Here is a 25,488-nt window from a genome sequence, read left to right on the forward strand (position 1 = left end):
CAGGGAGATAAGGTTTAAGTACTGTCATTAGAGAGAGAAGCACTCACTGGAGGCTTCCAGCAGGCAAGAACATCAGAGCTGACTGGAGACCGGCAGGTTTGGAAGTTTCAAAGTAGCTTTAAAGACAATTTTTAAGTCAAGGAGGGAAGAAGACTAGAAGGTAAGTATGATGTATAATTTGGAGAAATAAAAACAGTACAGGTTAGGAAGTGACAATCTGAAGCAGACTTATTTCTTTTTCACGCATGCTCCAGCAGGTGTCTTTCAGAGGTTCAACTATATGTTATATCCATGGAGGGTAACAGTGAAGGGTGTCTCAGTTAGCTTGGGCTGCTGTAAGAAAACACCCTAGACTGGGTGGCTTAAACAGGACATTTGTTTCTCACTGTTCTAGAGGCTGGAAAGTCCAGGATCAAGGTGCCCATAGATTTCGTTCCTGGTGAGAATTCTCTTCCTGGCTTGCAGACAGCTGTCTTCTCCCTGTGTCCTCACATGGTGAAGGGAGAGAGAGAGAGCGAGTGAGAGAGAGAGAGAGAGAGAGAGAGCTCTTTGGTCTCTCTTCGTCTTCTTATAAGGACACTAATCCCGTCATGGGGGCCCCACGCTCATGACTTCTCCTAAACTTTATTACCTTCCAAAGTCCCCACCTCCAAATACCATCACATTGAGGGTTAGGGCTTCAACAGTTGAATTTCGGGGTGGGAGCACACACATTCAGTCCATAAACAGGAGCGAGAGTTCTAGTTATCTATTGCTGTGTAACAAGTCTCCCCCAAACTCAATGGCTTAAAACAGCACAATTTTATTATAACTCAGGATTTCGTGGGCCAGAAATTTGAGCAGGGCTCAGCTGGATGATTCTTCTGTTCCACATGGTGTTGACTGGGCTCACTCAGTGGTATTCAGCTGGTGGCTTTTCTGGTCTGGAGGGTCCAAGACATTTTCATTCATATGACTGCTGCCTTGATGGGGGTGGCTGGAAGGTGGGACTTGGGGGCCCCCTCCCTCTGCATGTAGTTTCAGGGCCTCTCCACACAGCCTCTCCAGCAAGGTGTTTGGACTTCGTACATGACCACTTTGGGCTCCAAGTGCAGGTAGAATTGCTTATGGAATAAACTGTACAAAGAGAGTGGGGTTTGGGGAGAAGTGGTAAGCTTCAGGAATGTTGAGTTTGGGATGCCTGTGAGATGCTGAGGTGGAGATGTTCAGTGTATAGTTGCAAAGATGGATCCGAAGCTTAATGAAGAAGTTTAGGTCACAGATGGAGATTTTGGAGCCCATGAGGTCTCCACTACTACAAAGCCTGAGAATGGATTGTGGAACTAAAGGAGAGAGAATGGAACAAGAGGAGTATCTGAAAGACAAAGAAAATCTATATTTTAAAGGATGATCCAGAAAGAGAAACAGCAAAGGAGACTGAACAGGAAGGTACAGAGCAGAAAGAATAGAATGAGGAGAGAGAGACATCCTGGAAGCAAAGGTAGTTATAGACATAATACAGGAGAATGGACCACAGTTTCAAATATCAAGGAAGAAGGAGGGTTGGAAGACGTTGTTGCTCAGGTGCTAAGAACTTTGACACCAGGAAAACCGGGTCAAATCCTGTCCCTGCCACTTGCTGGTTGTATGACTTTGAGCAGACTCCTTAACGTATGCCTCAATTTCTTTACCTGTAAAATGGGGATACCAATAGTATCTATGCCACAGCCATAGATTTGTTATTTAAATGAATTAGTCCACATTATCAACAGGTGTAACTGATCTTTTTACTGTTTCATGCTTTGAAGAGTCTGAAAAGATCCATGGGTCTGGCAACCAGGAGATCTTTGCACCTTAAAACAATTTGATGGCAATGTTAAATTTATATGGCTCGACAGCAGCCATTACCAGTGGTAAATTCCATTGTAAAAAGCTTGAAGGAATCTCATAATTTCCCTCATGACTGCATTTTGCTATCCTAGTGTACTTTAATATAAACAGCAATAAATGATTTGCAACCTCTATTGTGTTTTCTTTTTACAATACTGTTTTTTCTTTAAGTGAACATTGTTATGAGAACACAGAGCAGCGGCTGGAACACAAGGGTCAGGATTTCCCCCTTCTCTTTTCATAAATAAAGTTTTATTGGAACACAGCTACTACTATTCAGTTATGTATTGTCTGTGACTGCATTCATGTTCCAGCAGCAGCGTCGAGTAGTTCTGACAGAGACCATATGGACCACAAAGCCTAAAATATTTACTATCGGTTCTTTACAGTAAAAAAAAAAAATGCTGCTTCTGCTTTCTTAGGCTTCCAGTTTCCACCTGTTTTCTACAATGTTTCTTCTCCTGGCTCTTACTTCTATTTAGCTCATCCCTGAGAACCTAGAATGCAAAGGCAGTTATGGCTGAAGGAGGAAAAAACACTACATAGAAGAAACGAAGATTTTCTTACACAGATTGACTTCCAAAAGGACACTCACCTTTGAGTGTACCTGATCTACAGATATTTTCATTGTTGGTGGTGTTGTGTGGTCGATTTTATTGAACCTGGAGCAGAAACCATTGTTGCTGAAGCTAAATCACTAGGCCCAGCTCTCACTTCACTGTCCAGGTCACTGTTAGGCTGCATTCATTCAGATGGCGTTCTTTCCCCTAAAAGAGGCCAAAGGACCTAGAAATGGCATAAATTGGCTACATAAAGTAGGGAATGAGTTACTCTGGGGCTTTGTCCAGGGGAGACCTGAGAATGAGGCACCTTTTCAGGGCTGTGATGGGAACTGGTCAGATTTTGGATCTTGTTACTCAGAGGGAAAAACAAGCTCCTGTTTGGGGAGGTACATTCATTCTGTTTAAAGCCCCATTGGTTATTTAACACATTTCTCTCGGCTACAGATTATTCTGATTTAGGGCATCAAGCGTTTTGAGAGAGATAACAGAGAGGTGTGTAATTTGTTCTGTAATCATAGCCTGAATCCAACATTCATAGATAACTAAGTGTTATACTGTTTACATTGGGGAGCCTTTTTTTTGGTCTTAGCAGCTACCAAATTAAAAATCAATCTACTTTGTCACAAATCACCACTTCACACCCACTTCTTTTTTCCCAAAAAGCCAAAATTAGAAAGTACAAAAGAAATGCACCATTTCTAGGATGGGGTAGAGAAAATTATCTTCTTAGGGCTTACTGCAGCTGGGCCTAGCAAAATTACAAAGAAAGAAACATCTGTTGGCAACGTTCTCATCCTTCAGGTTCAGAGAAGGTGGCCCGTGAGGGCTGACTGAAGGACTCTTAGGGTCCTGGACTCTATTGCCCCCGCCCCAAGGTCCCAGGTGAGGGAATCAGGGCCTGGAGGGTTCAGGCCTCTCTCTGCTTTTCACCCTTTTGTGTAGCTCCTTCTGCTCTTCCTCTTTTTCTTCAAGCTGCTGTCAATCAAAATGCATTTGTTCTAAGAAATAACTTGAAAAGTGTTCAGGCCAGATGTCACTACTGAAAACCCTGTTCAGTTGGGCCCTCTCACAGAGGCCTTGCAGGTTCCCAGGGCTCAGGCCTAAGGCATAAGCAATAAACCTCCAAGGGAAGGATTTGAAACACCACGAAGGGCAGTTTCTGGGGGAGACTTAGGGAGCCTGTCTCAGGTCCGGTTCCCAGGAAGCAGATCCTGAGATGAAAACTCCAGTCTTAGTAGGAAGTGTTCCCAGGAAGAGACTCACAGGAGAGGGGGGATTGGGACAGGGAGGAGAAGGAGGCCCTGCAAGTGCGGATGGCGGCACAGTCGTGCAGAGGGGAACATGCGCTCAGGCCACAGAGGAGCCCTGGAGCAGTGGAGGTCATGCCTGAGAGTTGTCCTGGCCCAGGGGCGAGGGAGCAGAGGCGTCTGTCCTCCCACCCTGTCAGTTGTTAGTTAAGAGCTGCCCTGCTGTGGGTGGGGGAGTGGGGAGGCTCACCTCACCCTGCAGTGGACTCAGTGACCTGAGGGCAGCCTTCCTATAAAGAGTGGGACGGCTGTGTACTGAAAGGGAAGGGCACCCGAGGGTCCTGGGCAGAGCCCTGACAGTGCTTCTGCAGACACCTTCCTGATCCTTCACATCAGGCTGAGGGAGACAGCCTCGGGGTCATCTTACTCCCCAAGCTCAGTCGGAGAATCAGTGGTTGAGTCTTAGCTTCCTTACCATTTGCAATTTTTATTCTCAATGAGATTTGAAGAAATGAAGGTTTCAGCTACAGTAAACAGCCACAAATTCAAATGTTTGGTTGGCAGGCTTTCCTTTCTGCCTCTCTTAGGGAGTATCAGTTTCCAGTACAGAAGCAGACTTTAAAAATAGCATATATTCCAAGTAGCAATTGAAAGGAAAGTAGCAGTGCAATAAATGTTCTGAGCCTCATATCTAAGCAGCAAGTCATTACATCATGGTTATTTTCTCATGGGTGTGCAATCCGTCTGTACCTACAGTAACGTTGGTGTAGAACAGACGACTTCATTGCCCAACCCTAACTCTGAAAGGAAGAATGAAAATGGGGAGGAGAATTATCTGTCCATGCAGAGCAGAAGGCAGGTAGGGCGGGGAGTGAGAGAGGAAGAGAATGAGAAGGTGGGCTCACCGAGAGGGGCCATTGCACCAACCCAGGAGTCTCTCTCAGTGAACATGAGGAAGGTGGGAGCAGCTGGGGTTTATGGAACCTGCACTCTGTTCTAAGGGCTTCTTAGTGAGGTAACCCATTCAAACCTCCTGGCGATGCCGTAAGTGAGGGAACAGGAACTTGCTGGAGGTCACACCGCCAGTAAGTGGCAGAGCTGGGATTCAAACCCAGGCCTGCTGGCTCCTGAGCTGGACCACAGTGTCAGCCCTGAGTGCTCAGCTGGATTTGGCATCTGCCTGTTATGCATGAAATTCTTTCTCATGAATCTAAATTACGTGAAATTCACCCTTATCCTCTGAGTAGAGCTTAGCTTTCTTTCTTTTTTTAAGTCGATTTTTAATTATTGGTGTAAGGCACTGGTACACATAAAAGGTTTAAGTTAAAACACCACAGATGAAACTTCAGGAAAGTCATGGTTTCCTTTCACCAGCACCCCTCAATTCCTGTTCTCTCCTTGTTACCCACCCTCACTGGTGTCAGTTTAGTGTGTATCATTTCACATCTTTAGAAATACATTTAGATTCTTATTCTGTATTTTTTGAAAATATATGGGAGTGTTTTGTACTTTTTATTTAAAAAAGAAGACACATCAATTGTATGATACCATAGTTCAGAGGTTCCCAAACCTTCTCGTTTTATGGCTCCCTTAGTATCTTAGTAATTATTTCCTGGTGCCCTGGGTCAAAAGGATATCTATCAGTTCCATCTAGTAAGAGTTAGACCCAAGCAACTTAGTATTTATGTCCTAGCATGGCCATTATGGCCTTAGTGGCCATTTGAAACATTACACACAGGAAAATAGTATTTTCAGTTCATTCTTAACCACAGTTACTTACTAATGGCATGTGTGTGCCTGTCGGGCACCCCATGGCTTCTCAAACTCTGGAGTTGGATCAGACACTGACACACTCATTGCCTGTTGCACACCTGTTTTCAAAGTACTTCCTTTTTATCACAGCAGCCACTAGAAACCCAGCTTTCTGAAAAGTATGGCATCAAAGGAATATCGCATGATCTAATGTTGCAGTTGTGGACTTCCTCCAGCTCATGGTTCGCATGGCGTCCGACAGAAGTCTAGTATGCCTGTTTCCCTGGGGCGCTTCAGTGCATGATTTGGGAACTAACTGCAGCCATAATTATAAATTTTGCAGCTCACCTTTTTTATCCCACAGTGTGCCTCAGAGATCTAACCATGTTCCACATAAAGACCTACCTCATATAAAACACTGCTGCAGAATCATCCAGAATATGAACAGACCACAGTTTTTACCATTTTCCTGGTGATGGCCATCAATGTTATTTCTAATATTTTAAATTTTATATAATATCACAGTGAAAACCCTTGTTACGCTCCTCTGTGTTCACAAGGGCAAATTAGAGAATAAAGGAACTGCTGGGCCATAGGCCAGTCAGGTTTTTAAACGTTAGTACATACAACAGGTTGAGCTTCACCCTCTTTGGAGAAATGATTTCCTGTAACCCCTTGAAGGATGGTTACCGCTGGCTTATTTTCCTTAGGGCTCTGTACCCCATAACTGTCCCACTGGGAAGAAGATCTGTCCTGGAGAAGTATGTCGTGATCACTCTGTGGACACAGGTAGTTGAGACACACGAGGCCTGGGAGGCAAGGACAGGATGTGAACAGGCCGAGAGGAGGAAGGTCGAACGGATCACAAAGTGCAGGTGTTTCCTAGGACAACGAGGAGGCCAGTTCATTTAGGGAAAATAATTGATTTAGGACACAGGTGGTGAATACCTTGCAGGCATGCCTCAAATGTTCCCTACCCCTCCAGGAAGACACAGCCAATCCATCATGGCTCTCATTCCCACAGAGCCTTCACCCAGTCTTGGGATCCTCCTCACAGCCCTGGGAGATGGCCGCTGACTAACTGGTGTGGGCCCACAAATGAAACTCACCTGTCATCCCTGGAGGCAGCGAGAAGGTGGAGAGGTAGATTGAAGCTAGGCAGAGAAGGGCCAAGGCGTTCAAAGGGTGCCAAGCAAAGAGAATTTGGAAAATATGTTTATATTTCAGATTTTATTGGCAAGATGACTGGTGATCCTCCCTCTGTGAGACGATAGCAATAGGTATTGATCTCTGGCTGCATTACTTGTTTTCTCCCTTTAGTTCTATATTATCCTATTTATTTATTTCAAGAAAAGCGATTTCATCACCAGAGGCCCCTTTTATTATTCTCCTCCGTGAGTCCTGTATATTGAAAGATGTATCTCCCAATTAAACTGTACTTATTAAATAGTAACAGCAGCATCAGCAAACAAGCACTGATTATTTTTCACATGCCAGTATCTTAACGTTTATTAACTTTTAGCATCCTCACAACAACCTTATAAGGTAGGTACTATTACTATTACTATTCCCATTCTATAGTTTTGGAAATAAAGACACAGAGAGGTTAAACATTTTTCACAAGGTGATACAGCTGGTAAGTTTTGTAATCAATACATTTTCTACTGTTTGATTATAGCTATGTAAAGACTAAGCATAATTTCTGATTAGAAGGAATAACCAAAAGTAGAATATTGATTTCCAAGGGCCAGGAGGAAAGGGAGACTGGGGAGTTATTGTTTAGTAGGTGTAGAGTTTAAATTTTACAAGATGAAAAGAGTTCTGGAGATGGATGGTGGTGATGGTAGCACACCATTATGAATTCATTTAATACCACTCAACTGTACACTTAAAAATGGTTAGGATGGTGAATTTCATGTTATATGTATTTTACCACATTAAAAAAAAAATGGAGAATAAAGGAGATAACCGGCGTTCCCAAAATGAGCTGATATAATTTAGGCCAGAAGCATGGAAACTTCCTATTTTATTTGTCTGTGCAGCATGTCAGGGGTAAATGTATGGTTTTCTGTTAGATTCTCCATATGGAAATAGTTAAAAGACCCCCATTCTTGTTTTTTGAGGGCTGTAGAGATCTGACTACCCTGGATTGGAAACTGCTGTTTTTACTGCTCAACTTTTCTGTTCCTGGGGAAAGAGAGAGTGTTCAACAAGGAAAATAATACATTTTAGAGCAAACTGACCCATCCAGAGGCCACATGGCCAAGGTCACAGGCCTGTGTTCTGGAATCCGACTGCACGCTGTCTTCCACATTTATTCACTGGGGACCTTAGGCACGTTGTGTAACATCCTGATCCCCAGATTTCTCACCTGTAAGTGGGATGGTGGTGATAGCCCATGGAAACTTGTGGAACAGCACCAGGCACTTAGTCAGCACTCAACAAATGCTGGTTCTTATTAAACTTTATGATTATGCATTTACATCAAACAGTAGGGGTAATACAGACCCTTGAGGCTTACTGGAAGACAGAAATGAGAGAATGAGGTAACTTATGGTAAGTTCCCTCTTATTCCTTCCCCCTCAGTATCAAGCAGGAGTGGGGATTGCCCCATAAGTGAGGGCTTCTTGACCTCTTGATGTATACCCATTGCCATTCCTCTTATTGTCTTTATAAACCACAGATGTAGAAACTCTTCCTGACATTCCCTAAGCAGCTTCAGGGACATTGTGGTCAGTGATATCAAATCTTCCTGGTTCTCGGCATGTATAAGTGACCTTCACATGTGGTGTGGAGAGAGTTGGCCACCGAGGCCAGCATGTTATCTGCTTCAAACACCTTTCAGCAACACGATTCTGAGCTTCCCAGGTCTTGGTGCTTCTTTGTTTTGTAATGGAGCTAATTTTTCTTCTTGATGACCTCAGCCCTCTGAAATAAGATATTTCATTTGCTCTTCCCGACCATAGAGGGGAATTTCCTCTGTGTGATGGGGCTAATACTGGCTTGGCCCACTGTTAACCTGAAAGGAGGCTGCCTGGAAGGGGAGCAGGGTGCTGATGCAGTCTTGGACTGTGACTCTTTGAGGTCATGGATGTCAAAGTCTTTAGCTGTCTGTGGCTTGCCCAGAGCAATGGAGCTCAAAGAATCACCTAGGAGTCAACTGAAGCAGCTAGAACCTCCCATTTCAGTGTATAATCTACCCCCATCCTTCTCTCCCAGCAACTGTATGACTCAAATACTCCTCAGACAGTGTTAGTTCCCTGTAATTTACACCCTTGCCTGTGGTGTTATTATTGCCAAATTGTTCATGTTGACCTTCAGAGGGTGGAACCCTGAGGAATATCTATGGGAACCAAGGCTGTGCTTTGGAAAAAGATATTTTTATTAAATTCCTTTTAGTTATTAGGTATGCATTATATGGTCCAGCCATCTGACCTAGAATCTTTGGTTTTTTCTCTTCCCAGCACTGGCTTGAACCTAACAAGTCCATCTTCAAGCAAATGAAATGTAAGTGTCGATCTATGGGTTCACTTTTGCTCTGAAATGTCCAGGGATAGATTCTGTTTCTTGACAAAGTTTCCCCTGCTAAGGAAGAAACGGATGGAGTTGAAGCTCTGTGGGTGGATGGGGGTTGTCTCTCCCATGAGAGCTGTGTACCTTCTTCTCTCTTATTTGCTGGCCTGGGTCCTCCTTGCAGTCACTATGCCTGTAGCCTCCTGTGTCTTCCCCTCCCCATCATCTTACCCTCATATTTCAGATTTGAATAGCAGCGTTCGAATTAGATGGTTGAGTACCTGGTAACATAATCACCAGGTGCCTGGTTCCTTTTGATGGTGAGGTTGTTATAGTAAATGGTTCGGGATGGGGGGTACAGTCTTGGGGGGATGAGTGAAGCACATATGATTCAAAACTGGAATCTTGCTTGTCACTTTACTGAAGATTGCATGATTCTTTTCCACCCCCCAAACTCCCTAAAATAAATATTTTTTTCTGGGTGATTGTTTTCAAGCTCTGGTGTTCTGAACTGTTTTGTTTTTTTTTCTCTTTTCCTGATGAGCTCTTGGAGAAGTCAGCCTGGGAAATATCTCCCTAAAATATCTGGTCATCCCCTTGGGGCATTGGAAGGAGGGTGTTGACTGGTGGTCCTGGGTGGCATGATGTTTTGCCCTGGTCACTGTGACAGGATGTAGTCAGCATGCCTTTATTTATGTTTGGAGGAGAGCTCCTGAAATGCTCCTCAGAAATTCATGAACCGCCCTGAAATCCATCTATCCCTCATGTCAACTTTCCCAGGGCTCTGAAATGTAGGTGACAAATGAGTTTCTCATTGGAGATCAGGTTAGCGCATGTTAGGTCAGTTGTCATCATTCAAGGGAACTTTTCTTTTTCAGATATGGAGAAATTATTTCCAGGCAGGGTTTTCAAGTGGGAGAAGGAAGAAACTGAACATGTATGGCAAACTAGCAACCAACACGTCTATCCTTTAGCTATCTTCTTTTCCTTTCTCCCTCCTCCTCTGTCCTCCCTATTCCTCCCCCTTCCCTCACCCACCCCTCAAGAGCAGGCTCTGTCTGGCCAGTGCAGTAAACTCAGTGGCTTGTTCTGGGACAGGGTACCCATGGCTGCTGTGGGCAATGGGTGCTGCAGGGAGAGGGCAGGAAAGATGTGAGAGTGAAAACAGGGGTAGCATTGCGCTTGGGAGGTCCAGTGAGGTTGGGCTGTTGGGGAGAGGCTGGAATAGAGTTGGGACAAGCATCCAAGAAGAAGTAGCAGGACAGAGGTATTAGGAGGCTCTCTGTACAATGATGTGCAGGATAAAGAGAACGAACTGACATGCCTGAGAAAAACAGCTGTGCCCAGCTTTTACCCCTTAACTACCAAGTTTTGGTAGTTTTGTTTATATATTTAGAAATATTTGGACAATTTTCTAGTAAACTTGTTTATAGTAAATGATTCTTTGACTTTGGTTCTTAAATGTCTTGAACTATTTCTTTTAGGCCACATACATTTTTGATATATAAATTTATCTCTAAAGGAAGATGTATTTCAATACTAAATAGAAGAAAAAATTTTAAATTTGTGAAGAATTTGCTGCTTAAGAGCTTTGCCTCTATAATTAGTAAATATGAACAACCAATGCAAACTTTATAGTGTTTTGTAAAAGTGGTTTAAAGATTGACATGTGACTCCTGGCCAATTTCAACCTAATGACAAATGGAATCTGAATCTGGAAAAAAGAACTGTGTTAGATTCAACCTCTAAACCAGACACGGTGACTCACCGATTGTATGAACTGGCAGGGGGCTTACCTGTCACCCAGACCCCTGTTGTTAAGGACATGAACATGCATGATCAAAAATTATGTAATTTTCTCAAGATCACAGACCTAGCTTTGTTGTTGGTGATGATGTCTTTTAGTATCAAGAATTCCTGTGTTCTTGTACATCTGTCCTAGAAATGTTAACTTTAATGTAAATTACACAAAAAAGAATAAACTAGGGCTTATATATTGTTAACCCAGAGAAACTGTGTCCAACCGCTGGGACTCATCCATGAATTTACCAAAAGGATCTGGCTGCAGAATCCAGACAGCTTCCTCCGTGGTATGGGATGCATTTTATACTCTGACTGCCTTTGAGAAGGCAGAGAGGGCATAATTCCTTGGAGGAACATTTTCTTCTATTCCCATCTCACTTAGAGGTGATGACCAACTTTCAGGTCTTTTGCCCTGACTTTGTTAAGATCCCCCTGACTATGGGTGTTCCCAGGAATGGTGTTTCCCAGGGTTGGCTGAAGGTGAGTTGTCCTCATTAACAAACTCTTTACAAGGGCATTATTACTTCTAATTAGTATTTTTTAAAATAGTTTTTTAGTATAGTCATTTGCTGCATAATAGCATTTCAGTCAACAATGGACTGCATATATGATAGTGGTCCCATAATGTTAGTACTATGTAGCCTAGCTGTGTAGTAGTCTATACCATCTAGGTTTGTGTTAGTACAGTCTATGATGTTCCCACAAGGACAAAATCATCTAACAGTGCATTCCTCAGAACGTATCCCTGTCATTAAGTGACACATGGCTCTAATATCATATTCGTGGCATTTCCAAAAGTTCAGAAAAGTTAAAAATTAAAACCAAAACGATTTCCTTTTTCCTCCCACTGTATCTCCAAGCCCACCCCAAAGAAATAACTATTGTTAGCAGTATTTTACATACATTTCTTGGAATTTTAATGTATATATAATCTCCCCCAATATATCTAAGTCTTTTTATAAACAAAAATAAGATGAATCTATATATTATTCTTAACCTTGTTATTTTTTCCTTAATGATTTTAGAGATTTTTAAATATCAGTGCTTGATGATTGGCCCCATTTTTATAATAGCTTTCTGAAAGTTAATTGTATACATGTATGTAATTTACCTATTAATAGACATCAATGTTGTTTCTGGTATTTTTCTATTATGAATTATGCTGCATTAAACATGCTTATATGTACATTCTTGCATATTGTGCAAGTACATCTATACTAGAAACTCCTAGAAGCAGAATTGTTGGATCAAAAGGTACACACAAGTTACATTTCCTTAGTGATAAATATCCATCCAAAGAGCTCATAGTAATTTACTTCACTAATGTTACATGAAAGTGCTTGTTTCCCCAAAACCTTGTTGAGAAGAGGTATAATCAAATTTATTTGCATGGAGACCTCAAATTTATTAAGAAAGAGAAATACTTAATTGAAAAACTAATTAATTGGACAGTTACTTAATTGGATATACATTTTAAAGTTGGGAAACTTCTTAAACCAAAGTCTTATTGCTCCTCTAAACTTGGGAATCACTTTAAATTTAATTGTTGAATGGACATTTGGTAAAATTGATTTTATTTTGTTGTATAGTTCTATGAATTTTAACATATAGACAGATTTGTGTAACTACCACCACAGTCAGGATACAGACCAGATCCATCACCCCAAAAATCTCCCTCATGCTGCCCTTTTGTAGTCACAGCTTCTTCCCCTAACCATGAGTGACCACTGATATGTTTCCGTAATAATAGAGTTTTGTGTTTTGAGAATGTCATATAAATGGAATCACATAGCATGTCATCTTTTGAGACTGGCTTCTGGAACTCAGCATTAATAACTCTGAGATTCATCTAAGTTGCTACTTTTATCAATACATGATGCAGAAACTCAATGAAAATAAAAGTAAGTCTTTGAAAAGATAAGACAATTAATGAACCTCTAGCAAGACTGATGAAGAAAAACAATAGAAGACACAGATTACTACTATGAGGAACAAAAGAGGGGATATCACTACAGACCCCACAGAACAACTTTAGATACATAAGATTGCCAACTTAGATGAAATGGACCAATTCCTCAAAGACCAAAAACTCACCCAATATGATATACATAACTTGAGTAATTCTATACCTATTAAAAAAATTAGGTTAAAAACATTCTAGAAAAGAAATTTCCAAGCCCCTGCCTACTGCAGATGTTGCTGCCAGAGCCCACTGTTCTGCTCCTCGAGCCTTAACTAGGAGTGTCTCTACAAGCGTTCTTCGTCCATATTGATGCCCTTCCAGGTGTCTCTGAGTTCTGTCCAGAGATACTGAGGAAAAAGCATGGTAAACTCAACACTGGTTCAGTGGTCCTCTGAATTCTTGTCTTCTTTTTCAATCTGCCTGCTACTGTTTACTTTCCAGAGTCATTAAATAGCTATGGACATATTCTGTCCAGGTTTTATAGCTTCATTCAGTGAGAGAGACAGTGTGGGGTGCAATTAGTCCATCCTACCTGGAATTGGAACCTCAAAATCAAATTTTTAACCATTCTTTGTCTCCTAGGTAAAAATGCAGGTAGGTGGCATAACTTGTCTGGGCAGCATTTCACTTTCCCTATTCCATCATTGTGTGTCTATGGGTACAAAAGCAGACTGAGAAGTTGGTCTTTTCTTTTTCTTTTTCTTTCAAGAATACTCAGATAATAGATTGCCTGCAAACAAGGAGTTAAATGAAGTGACATATTTTGGATGTTTGATTTCCAGAGTCCTTTCTTTCCATGGAGGAATGTTACTCTGTAAGACACAGTGACTCTTTTCATTTGCAATCTATGGCTTTTAGCCTTGTCCCCAAAGCTGTGCAACATACCCCAGTGTGTGTACATGTGGTGGTACACATCAAGAGGACAAAGATTACATGTCTGACAGGGTCTACATAACCACACAAATCATACTAGCATGAAAAGGTTTTAAAAAGTTACGCACTTTGACTCAGATGTGCAGAAATGTAACATTATTTCCCCATGACTGAATTCAACTTGCTGTGAACCTCTATTTCCTCTGGGGCAAAAAGTTTAATTTTGCCACTTCAGGGTACCTCAGGATCTGCCAGTTTAGAATTTGATCTCTTTCAGCAAATTACCCAGAGAATTCGTAATTTGAACATAGTCGCTTGAAAGCATATACTCTATAGTGGGGTAGTTTTCCCAAATTAAGAGCTTCCCCACCCCCAGAATGGCATCCTGAGGCAGGGAAAGCTTACATACCATCATGGCAGTGAGCAGGGCATCTGTCTTGTGCAGTCTTCCCCTGGCATGTCTTATGTGGTTTGACCTTTGATTGCTGGCCTCTTTCTCCACTGCACCCTCTCTGGGTGTAACTGGTCCCACCTGGACATTGAGTGTGCACTGGCATCTTCTGTTACACCTGTGGTTCCCACCATGGTCTGTCCTGCACATCTGTAGACTCTGCCCTCTGTGGTCCCCACTCCAGGTCTCTTTCACTCGTTGGCTGTCAGAACTTCTGTATTCACCACTAGGACAGGCAGAAACTGCTCAGCCTCTTCCGTGCCACGCTTAAGCCTCCGGGAAACTTGTGGGTACTCTCTAAGGCTTCATCTCTGCTTAAACACACTGTGCCACCATTTCTTCAGTGTTCTCAGTTCCAAACAAAACACTTCCCCTAAACTACTCTGAGATTTCTTTGTCTTGCCCCTACACCTCACTCCATTCAGCCAAGCCCAGTGTGCTAAGGGGTGCAAGATTCCCTCTCAGAGCTCCAGATAGCATCTTAAACCTGGTATTGTCCTCTTTGGATCTCTTCAAGCTCTCCACCTGCCCTGCTCCCCACCTCTTCCCCACAACTAATAATGGTTTTTGTCCTTGGATACAAGATTAATATCCTAGGGGCTGGCCTCATGGCAGAGTGGTTAAGTTCAGCATGCTCTGTTTCAGTGGCCCAGGTTCACAGGTTCAGATCCCAGGCAGAGACCTACACCGCTTGTCAGCCATGCTGTGGTGGAAACCCATACACAAAATAGAGGAAGATTGGCACAGGTGTTAGCTCAGGGCCAATCTTCTTCAGCACAAAAAAAAAAAGGTTAATATCCTAAAACAATATCTTTTTAAATACAAGAGCAGTAACTATTTCTCAAGGGTAATGGAAAAAAGTACTTTTGTTTACAATAGCAATAACAAGTAAAGACATAAATTTCTTATAAATAAATGTACAAGAAATGTGTGAGATCTATATAAATAAAACTCTGAGAGCCAGCCCTGATGACCTAGTGGTTAAAGTCCAGCATGCTCGGCTTCAGCAAACTGGGCTGAGTTCCTGGCTGTAGAACCACGTCACTCATCTGTCAGTAGCCATTCTGTGGTGGTGGCTCACATAGGAGAACTAGAAGGACTTACAACTAAAAGATACAACTATGTACTGGGGCTTTGGGGAGGGAAAAAAATGAGAAAAAAGAATATTGACAACAGACATTAGCTCAGAGTGAATCTTTCTCAGCCAAAAAAGAGGAAAAAGATTAGAAAAAAACCTCTGAAATTTTACTGTGGAGGTATTTAGAAAAGAGCTCAATAAAGGGAGACTTCTCGTTTTTCTGGTTAATATTGTTAATAAAAGCAGTTCTTCACAAATTAATACATACATTCAGATCAAAATTTCAGTGAGATTCTTTATAGCGTTTAACTAACTGATTCTAAGGCTCATTTGCAAAAGAAAGCGCTTAGGACTAGCCAATAAATATGTAAAAATGGACAATGATAAGTCCTTGTTCTATTAGGTAGCAATTCAAGGCCTTGTGATGGACACACATGGTGATTCCGGTGGACCCAGGAAAAGGAGAAGAATCAGTGGAACAGAAAAAAACAGTTCCAAACTGACCCATTATGATGGGAATATGGGTTATGATGAAGATTGTATTTCAGAGACAGAAAGGCAGATTATTCAAGGCATAATTTTTGGATCACTTTGCCACTTGGGAAAAAAAAGCTAAAGACATAACTTCTTGTATGAAAGTACTCCTAAATTCCAGATGAATTCAAAGGCCAATATATTTAACAATCTATAGAAGTTTTAGCTAAAAATTTAGGAGTATTTTTAACAGAACATTTGGTTTGTTCACTGAACAGAGCAGATTCTCAGTAAAGATTTGTTGAACGAATGACTATAAAATGAATTATAAACAAATTAAAACGCGAGCAAAATAATTGGAAGAATATTTTCCAAATATATAACATACTTGTTATATATATCAGTTGCAGAGGATGGAAAGTGGATACTGCAAACCCAAAGATCAACAACTCAATGAAAAGACACATTGAAGGAATAAAAATAAGTGGCCAACAAACTTATAAACAGATGCTCAAAATCATTAGTAACAAGGAAAATGCAAATTAAAACAAGATATTTTTGTTTATTATACTGAGAACATTGTAAGTGTTGATAATGTCCAGTTGATGAGGATGAGGGTGAAACTTCTGGGGGGAGTGTATAAGCTGGTACAGCCATTTGAGATGGAAATTTGGCTGTATCTTTCAAGATTAAAAGGCCTATGTTTCTTGATCCAACAAGGTCGTTTTTATGACTCTATCTAAAGCGAAGTTTATTTCAGCACAGGTGTGTATTATGCAAGGATGTCCATTGGAGCATTGTTTATAACTGGAAGCAATAAAAAGCCCAGCAATTTTGGCAAGGATAAATAAATTATGTGGAATACATGCAGTCATTAAAAGGAATTAGGCAGGCATATTATTGACGCTGAAAGACTTAGTGGATATATTCTAGAGTTAAAAAAGTTAGTAAAAATACCATATATATATGATCCATTTATATGAAAATAAATTATTTTATATGACTATATAAGTGCATAGAACAAAGACTATAACGATGCGAACTATCTGTGGTTACCTCTGGGGAAGGGAGTAGGGTGGAGGGAAGTGAGGATCTCACATTTTGTTATATCTTGTTATAGTTTACTCAGATCTTTTACAATGAGAATATTTCATATATCACTTGGTAATAAAAGAAGAGGAAATAAAAGGAGAGAAAGCTTTATGCAAAAATCAAGAAAGAAAGAGAAGGAAGGAATCAAAGCGCATTATGCACTGAGCGTGTACTGTAAAGATAGAGCCCTGGATGAAAGGAAGCCCGCTTACAAGTCTTTCACAGAAGCTCTCTGTTTCATCTTGCTTGCTGCCTGATTAGCCCAGCAGAGTAGTTAAGATCTTCTTATTCAATTTACCAGGCACTGTGCTCAGCCAAGCACCCTGAAGAGACAAGGGTGCTTGTACATGGCTTCTGCATGCAAATCAGAGTGGGAGGACCCCCAGCCTCTGCATCATACATGGCTTACTCAGCCATAAGAGCAACGTTGAGTCAAGTTGCTGGCTGATGTCTGTAGTGCTCCCTCCCTGAGGTTACAATGACTTTTCCTGGAATCCTGAGATGGCATATCTCTGATGGTGATATTTGTGAAACTCCATGTTTATGCGGCATTCCTTAGCTTTCTGGTACCCCTTGGGTACTGCTTGCTCCAGTCCCCTCACAGCAGAATGATTTCGTCCGTGGGGAACAAATCTTCTGTAGCACAGAGAATGTACCAGGAGTGTAGATTTTGCTCTGGTGTAAGGAAGAGAAGGAGAGAAGCTGTAGGTCCCATGCCCATTCATCAGGCCAGTTTAGTGCCTGCCTCCCAATTCTTTTCTTCTTCCAATTACTCCCCTTGCTGAGTATATTAGTTTCCTTTAGCTGCCATAACCAACTAGCCACACTGGGTGGCTTAAAACAACAGAAATTTATTCTCTCACAGTTCTGAAGGTTAGATGTCTGAAGTCAAGGTGTCAGCAGGGCTTTGCTCCCTCTGACGGCTTTAGAGAAGAATTCTACCTTGCCTCTTCTAGCACTTGGTGGTGTCCAGCCATCCTTGGCATTGTTTCATTGGCTTGTCACTGCATCATTCCAGTGTCTGCCTCCATCTTCACATCACCTTCTCCCTGTGTGTCTCTATGTCCGAGTCTCCCTCTCCTTTCTCTTATAAATACATCAGTCATTGGATTCAGCTACCACCCTAACCCAATATGACCTCATCCTAACTTAATGATTTACATCGACAAAGACCCTATTTCCACATAAGGTCACATTCTGATGTTCTGGGTGGGCAGGAATTTCTGGGGAACACCACCTTGCCCATTGCATGAGAGACCCCACTCAGATTGCCCACCCTTCAGTATTTCTGTTTGCTCCTTTATGATCTTCATGCTTCTGCTTCATGGCTCATTATTCCCCCTTCATGAGTGTGTTCTTTTTTGCTAAAGTTTCATCATATGCTTCTGACAGTAAAGCGTCACACATTTTACTTCTTTGAATACCTGTGTTGACAGTAATCCCATCTCTGACCTTTTGGGGCATCCTGTCCCATTGTCCTCATTCATATACTTGTCTAATCATGTCCCCAGTATTTAGTTTAGAATATTTCTTCACCTGGTCCATGGCTTAACACAAGGCTATGTGTCTAATCTGTTCGTAATAAATGCTTGTTAACTAGAATTGAAATGCTTCTTTTAGGGAGCAACTAACATGTTCTTTAAAAAAATCAAGACACACAGCTGAACAAAACTCATTATTTCATAAATCAAATAATTCTAAGTCCCCACCTACTGCGGCTTAGTATTGGCTGTTTTTGCTCTTTCCTGTTTTCTCCATTCCAATGCTTCTTTCCAGCTTTGTAAGCCGACTTCTCTTACTCTAGTATGAGGTCAGTATGTTTGGTAAGATATCTCGTTTTTTCCCAAGTTCAACTGTTTCATCAAAAATTTCCATGTTTGGGGGCCAGCTCTGTGGCCGAGTGGTTAAGTTCATGCGCTCCGCTGCAGCGGCCCAGGGTTCGGATCCTGGGCGCGGACATGGCACCGCTCGTCAGGCCACACTGAGGCAGCGTCCCACATCCCAGAACTAGAAGGAGCTGCAACTAAGATATACAACTGTGTGTGTGTTGGGGGGGGGGGGGTTGGGGAGATAAAGCATAAAAAAAAAAAAAGATTGGCAACAGTTGTTAGCCCAGCTGCCAATCTTTAAAAAAAAAAAAAATTTCCGTGTTTGATCCTTCTCTCAGGAAGTCCAAATTTGTGACATCAGCAACATGGCAGAGTGAGGTACTCCCTTTGTCTCTCCTCTCTAAGTTACAACCAGTAGGACATCCATGGACCAACAAAGGACTCTTTCCACAGCACACCAGAACGCCTGAGAGATCCATATATCTATACATCTGAAGGTAGGTGGACTGGATCTTGTGGAGATGGTGGATCCAGGGGAGCAGTGATGGCAACTCCTGAGACCTGAAGCCCCAGGAACTGTGGTAATGCCTGTGAATGGAGATCCCAGGAACCCAGGCAGCCAGTGCTCCCAGGGGTGCCAGGAAACACTGTGGGGCCCATGACCGGAGACTCCAAGAACGGTAACAATGGTGTGATCCAGTCCCCTCCCCCTCCCATGGTGGCAGTGCCTTCAACACTGGCCCTCCCTGTAGTGAGGACTGCATCCAAGAGCCCAATACCCTCAGCAGCAGCAGTGATGCCCACAACCTGAGGTTCCATGAATCATGCTGGCACCTGAGACCAGAGGCTGCAGGAACTACAGCAGCACTTGTGATTCAGCTTCTCTCCCTCCCTCAGCAGTGACAGGTGATGCCTGTGATCTGTGGCTTCAGGAACTACAGTAGTACCTGTGACCAGCCTCCTCCCCTCCTTTGGTGGTGGCACCTCTGACACCAGCCCTTCCAGCAGCAGGCCTGCATCCAAGACCCTGGGAACTTGACAGCAGTGGCAGTGCCCCTAACCTGAGGTTCCAGGAACCTTGCTGGCAGTGCTCATGACTCAGGTACCACTGCCCTCATAGTGGTGGTGGAGTTGCCTATGACCCCAGCTCCCCTAGCTGTGGTGGTGACACCCATAAACCTGGAACCCCTGGCAGCAGTGGTTCCGGCACCCCGAGGAAACCCGGGAGCAGTAGCACCAGAGCCTGCGGAGAGCCAAGTAACAACAACAATGGAGCCGACAGCCCTGGTCCCCCCAGCTGCAGTAACACCTGCAGCTTTGGCCCCCTCACCCATAGCAGTGGCACCTGTAGAGCCAACAAATCCGGATGAGGTGGAGGTGTCTGTGACCCAGGCTCATGCCCAACTCTCCCCCTCCCTCCACTGCAGTGGGGGAACCTGTGACCCAGGTGACCCCAGAAGCAACAGAGGTGCTCGCCAGCCCAGTGACCTTAATGGTGACACTTCTGACTGTAGCAACATTGTAAGAAACAAGGTACGAACAACTTCAGAGGTACAAGCAGCTCAACAAGGGCACTGACACCTCTGGCAGAGGCATTGGAGGGTGGAAAGTGCAAGCTCTCATACAGAACCAGAAGCAGCTCTGAATCAGAGTAAACAAAGCCTTACCCAAATAAGAAGGGTGTTTGCTACCAAAATGTGGCAGAGGAACGACTCATCAAGCACTATGAAAAACTACAGTAACACAATATCACAAAAAGAAAATGACAACTCTCCAGAAATAAAACTTGAAGTCATGGAAGATTGCATCTAACTGTTAGAGAGAATTCAAATTAGCTGTCATAAAGAAACTCAGTGAGCTACAAGAAAAGTCAGTTCAGTGAGCTCAGGAATAAAATTAATGAACAGAAGGAGTATTTCACCAAAAAGATTGAAACTCTAGAAAAAAACAAATAGAAATTCTGGAGCTGAAGAATACAAAAATGAGATGAAGAATAAATTAGAAAGCATTGGAAATAGAGCAGACCATATGGGAGAGAGAATTAGTGAGCTTGAAGATAGGAATCCAAAAATGATTCAGATGGAAGAGAAGAAAGAACTAAGATTTTCTAAAAATGTAGAAATTCTATGAGAAATGTCTGACTCAATTAGGAAAAACAACATAAAAATAATGGGTATCCCAGAAGGAGAAGAAAGAGAGGGAGCAGAGAGTTTATTTAAAGAAATCATGGCTGAGAACTTCCCAAACCCAGGGAAGACACTGAATATACAAGTACGTGAAGCTAATAGAACCCCAAATTGTCTCACACCAAAAGACCTTTTCCAAGGCACATTATATTAAAACTGTCAAAAGTCAATGACAAAGAATATTTAGGACAGCTAGAGAGAAAATAATAACCTATTCAGGAACGTCCATTAGGCTATCAGCAAATTTCTCAGCAGAAACCCTGCAGGCCAGGAGAGAGTGGAATGATATATTCAAAATATTGAAAGATAAAAACTGTCAGCCAAGAATACTTTATCCAGCAAAGTTATCTTTCAAATATAAAGATGAAATAAAGGCTTTCCCAGATAAACAAAAGCTGAGGGAGTTTATCATCACTAGACCTGCCTTACAAGAAATCTTGGAAAAAGCTCTTCTACATGAAACAAAAAGATGCAAAGGTATACAAAGCTTTAAGCAAGGTGATAAATAGATAGAATCAGAAAATTGGAACTTGGGACAGTCCTGGTGGCCTAGTGGTTAAGTTCAGTGCACTCTGCTTTGGCAGCCTGGGCTCAGTTCCTGGGCACAGACCTACACCACTCGTCTGTCAGTGGCCATGCTGTGATGGTGGCTCATGTAAAAAAATAGGAGGACTGGCAGCAGACGTTAGCTCAGGGTGAATCTTCCTCTGCAACAAAAAAGAAGAAGAAGCAGCAGAAAGAAAATTGCAACTCCATAGCAGAATAGTTTAGAAAAAATTATAGCATAAATCCTAAAGGAAAGAAATCATTAAAAAAAACTGTAATCACTTCAATTTGGTAACAAACTTACAGTACAAAAAAGGCTAGCTTGTGACAATAAAAACATAGAAGTGGAAAAAGAAAAGGACAGAACCTGTATTGGCTAAAGGAGATAAGAGGCTATCAGCAGAAAAAGGACTATCTAATCTATGAGATCTTTTTCACAAACTTCATGGTAACCACAAAACAAAAATTCAGAGCAGAGTCACAAAACTTTAAAAAAAGAGGAAACTGAGAAACACATCACAGAAAACCACCAAACTGAAATGGCAGAAAGAAATACAAGGAAAAAGAAACAATGGAAATATAGAACAATGGAAAACAAAATATAAAATGTCAGTATTAAGACCTCGTATATCAATAATCACTCTAAATGTAAATGGATTGAATTCACGAATCAAAAGACACAGAGTGGCTGGATGGATTAAAAAACAAGACCCAACAATATGCTGGCTCCAGGGGACCCATTTCAGTGCTAAAGACAAACATATCTTCAAAATGAAAGGATGGAAGATGATACTCCAAGCAAATAGCAACCAAAAGAAAGTGTGTGTAGGTATACTTACATCAGACAAAATAGACATAAAACCAAAAAAGCTAACAGGGGATGAAGAGGGACATTAGTCTGTTAAGAAGACATAGTTTTATTAATATTTATGCACCTAACATAGGAGCTCCAAATTATATAAAGCAACAATTAACAGACCAAAAGAAGAAATTGATAGCAACACAATAATAGTAGGGGACTAATACCCCACTTACATCAATGGATAGATCATCCAGACAGAGAGTCAACAAGGAAACCTTGGCCTTAAATGAAACACTAGAACAGATGGACTTAATAGATATATAGAGAACATTTCATCCAAAAGCAGTGGAATACACATTCTTCTTAAGTGCAAATGGCACATTCTCAAAGATAGATCATATGTTGGGAAACAAAACAATTCTCAGTAAACTTAAGAAGATTGAAATCTTATCAAGCGTCTTTTTCAACCACAATGGCTTGAAATTAGAAATAAATTACAAGAAGAAAGCTGGAAAGTCACAAATATGTGGAGACTGAACAACATGTATTAAACAACTATTGGATCAATGAAGAGATCAAAAGAGAAACTAAAAAATACCTCGAGACAAATGAAAATGAAAACACAACGTATGAAAACTTATGGGATGCAGCAAAAGTGGTTCTGAGAGGGAAGTTTATAACAATATAGGTCCACCTAAGGAAGCAAGAAAAATCTCAAATAAACAATCTAACACTACACCTAAAAGAACTAGAAAAGCCAAATGAAGCCCAAAGTCAGTAAAAGGGAGGAAATAATAAAAATCAGAGCAGAAGTAAATGAAATAGAGACTGAAAGACAATATAAAAGACCAATGAAACTAAAAGCTGGTTCTTTGAAAAGATAAAATTGGCAAACCCTTAGCTAGACTAACTAAGAAATAAAGAGGAAAGTCTAAATGAATAAAATCAGAAATGAAAGAGGAGAAATTACAATGGATACCACAGAAATAGAAAGGATTATAAGAGAACACTATAAAAAGCTATATGGCAACAAATTGGATAACCTAGAAGAAATGGATAAATTCGTAGAATCATGTGATCTCCAAAAAATGAATAAAGAAGAAATAGAGAATCTGAATAGAATATTCACTAGTAAAAAGATTAAAACAATAATAAAAAACCTTCCAAAAAACAAAAGTCCAGGACTAGATGACTTCTCTGGTGAATTCTACCAAACATTCAAAGAAGAAGATTTAGTACCTATCCTTCTCAAACTCCTCCAAAAAATCGAAGAGGATGGGACAATTTCTAACTTATTTTATGATTTTGACATTACCCTGATACCAAAAGGAGACAAGGACAACACAAAAAAGGAAAATTACAGGCCATTATTGCTGAAAAATATAGATGTAGAAATCCTCAACAAAATATTAGCAAATTGAATATGGCAAGACATTAAAAGGATCATACACTACGATCAAGTGGGATTTATTACCATATGCAAGCATGGTTCAACATCCACAAATTAATAAATGTGATTCACCACATTAACAAAATGAAGAAAAAAACCCACATGATCATCTCATAGGATGCCAAGAAATCATTCATTTATGCTAAGATTCAGCATCCATTTATGATAAAAACTCTGAATAAAAATCTCTGGGTATAGAACGAAAGTACCTCAAGATAATAAAGGTCATATATGACAAACCCACAGCCAATATCTTACTCAAGAGTGAAAAACTAAAAAGTATCCATCTAAAAACAGGACCAACACAAGGATGCACACTCTTACCACTTTTATTCAACACACTATTTGAAGTTCCAGCCAGAACAATTAGGCAAGAAAAAGAAATGAAATGTATCCAAATTGGAAAGGAAGAAATAAAACTGTCACTGTTTGCAGATGCATAATTTTATATATATAGAAAATCCTAAAGAATTCACAAAAAAACTATTAGAAATAATGAATACAGTAAAGTTTCAGGGTACAAAATCAACATGCAAAAGTCAGTTGCATTTCTATACACTAACAACGAACTAGCAGAAAGAGAAATCAAGAATACAATCCCAATTACAATCGCAACAAAAAGAATAAAATACCTAGGAATAAATTTAACCATGGAGATGAAAGACCAGAATACTGAAAACTATAAGACATTATTGAAAGAAATTCAAGAAGACATAAAGAAATCTAAGAATCTGGAAAGATATTCTGTACTTATGGATTGGAAGAATTAACATAGTTAAAATGTCCATATTACCTAAAGCCATCTACAGATTCAGTGCAAGCTCAATTGGAATCCCAATGACATTTTTCATGGAAATAGAGCAAAGAATCCTAAAATTTATACAGAACAACAAAATACCCCAAATAGCCAAATCAATCCTAAGAAAAAAGGCAAAGGTGGAGATATCACACTCCCTGGTTTCAAAATGTACTACAAAGTTATAGTAATCAAAACAGCATGAAAAACAGATACACAAGTCAATGGAACAGAATTGAGAGTCCAGAAATAAACTCACACATCTATGGACAGCTGATTTTCAACAAAGGAGCCAAGAAGATACAATGGAGAAAGGAAAGTCTCTTCAATAGTTGGTGTTGGGAAAACTGGACAGCCACACGCAAAAGAATGGAAGTAGACCATCATCTGACACCATGCACAAAAATCAACTCAAAATGGATTAAAGATTTGAATGTAAGACCTGAAACCATACAACTCCTAGAAGAAAACAGAGGCAGTACACTCTTTGACATCGGTCTTAGCAATATTTTTTTTGGATATGCCTACTCAGGCAAGGGAAACAAAAGAAAATATAAACAAATGGGACTACATAAAACTAAAAGCTTCTGCACAGCAAAGGAAACTATCAACAAAACGAAAAGACAACCTACAGTTTGGAGAAGATATTTGCAAATCGTATATCCCATAAGGCATTAATATCCAAAATATGTAAGGAACTCATACAACTCAACAACAAAACAACAAAGAATCCGATCAAAACATGGACAGAGGATCTGAACAGACATTTTTTCCAAAGAAGATATGCAGATGTTCAACAGACGCATGAAAAGATGTTCAACATCACTAATTATTAGGGAAATGCAAATAAAAACTACAATGAGATATTGCCTCATGCCTGTCTCAATGGCTATTATTAAAAAGACAAGAAGTAAGTGTTGGAGAGGATTTGGAGAAAAGAGAACCCTCATACACTGCTGATCAGAATGTAAATTGGTGTGGCCACTATGGAAAACAGTATGGAGATTCCTCAAAAAATTAAAAATAGAAATGTCATATTATCCAACTATCCCACTACTGGGTATTTATCCAAAGAATATGAAAATATTAATTTGAAAAGATATATGCACTCCTATATTCATTGCAGCATTGTTCACTATAGCCAAGACTTGGAAGCAATCTAAGTCCCCATCAATGGATGAATGGATAAAGAATACCCACA

General features: G+C 40.9%; 1 protein-coding gene across 20 annotated transcripts in view; it reads left to right on the forward strand.

The window, feature by feature from the left end:
* The window catches only part of FRMD3 (FERM domain containing 3), a 285,416-nt gene that overhangs the window by 151,400 nt on the left and 108,528 nt on the right, over window positions 1–25,488 (forward strand). For 15 of the 20 annotated variants that reach the window (XM_001491733.7, XM_005604935.4, XM_070248388.1 and 12 more), the window contains one exon: window positions 8,896–8,938. The exons of 2 other annotated variants lie outside the window; for them this stretch is intronic. In XM_001491733.7, the coding sequence (XP_001491783.2) occupies window positions 8,896–8,938 (43 nt within the window). Of the gene's footprint in view, window positions 1–6,416; window positions 6,575–8,895; window positions 8,939–25,488 lie in introns of those variants that run through there. 3 more of the 20 variants (XM_070248406.1, XM_070248394.1, XM_070248395.1) reach the window with 2 other exon arrangements.

The sequence above is a fragment of the Equus caballus genome, chromosome 23 (assembly GCF_041296265.1).
Source record: "Equus caballus isolate H_3958 breed thoroughbred chromosome 23, TB-T2T, whole genome shotgun sequence".
NCBI lineage: Eukaryota > Metazoa > Chordata > Mammalia > Perissodactyla > Equidae > Equus > Equus caballus.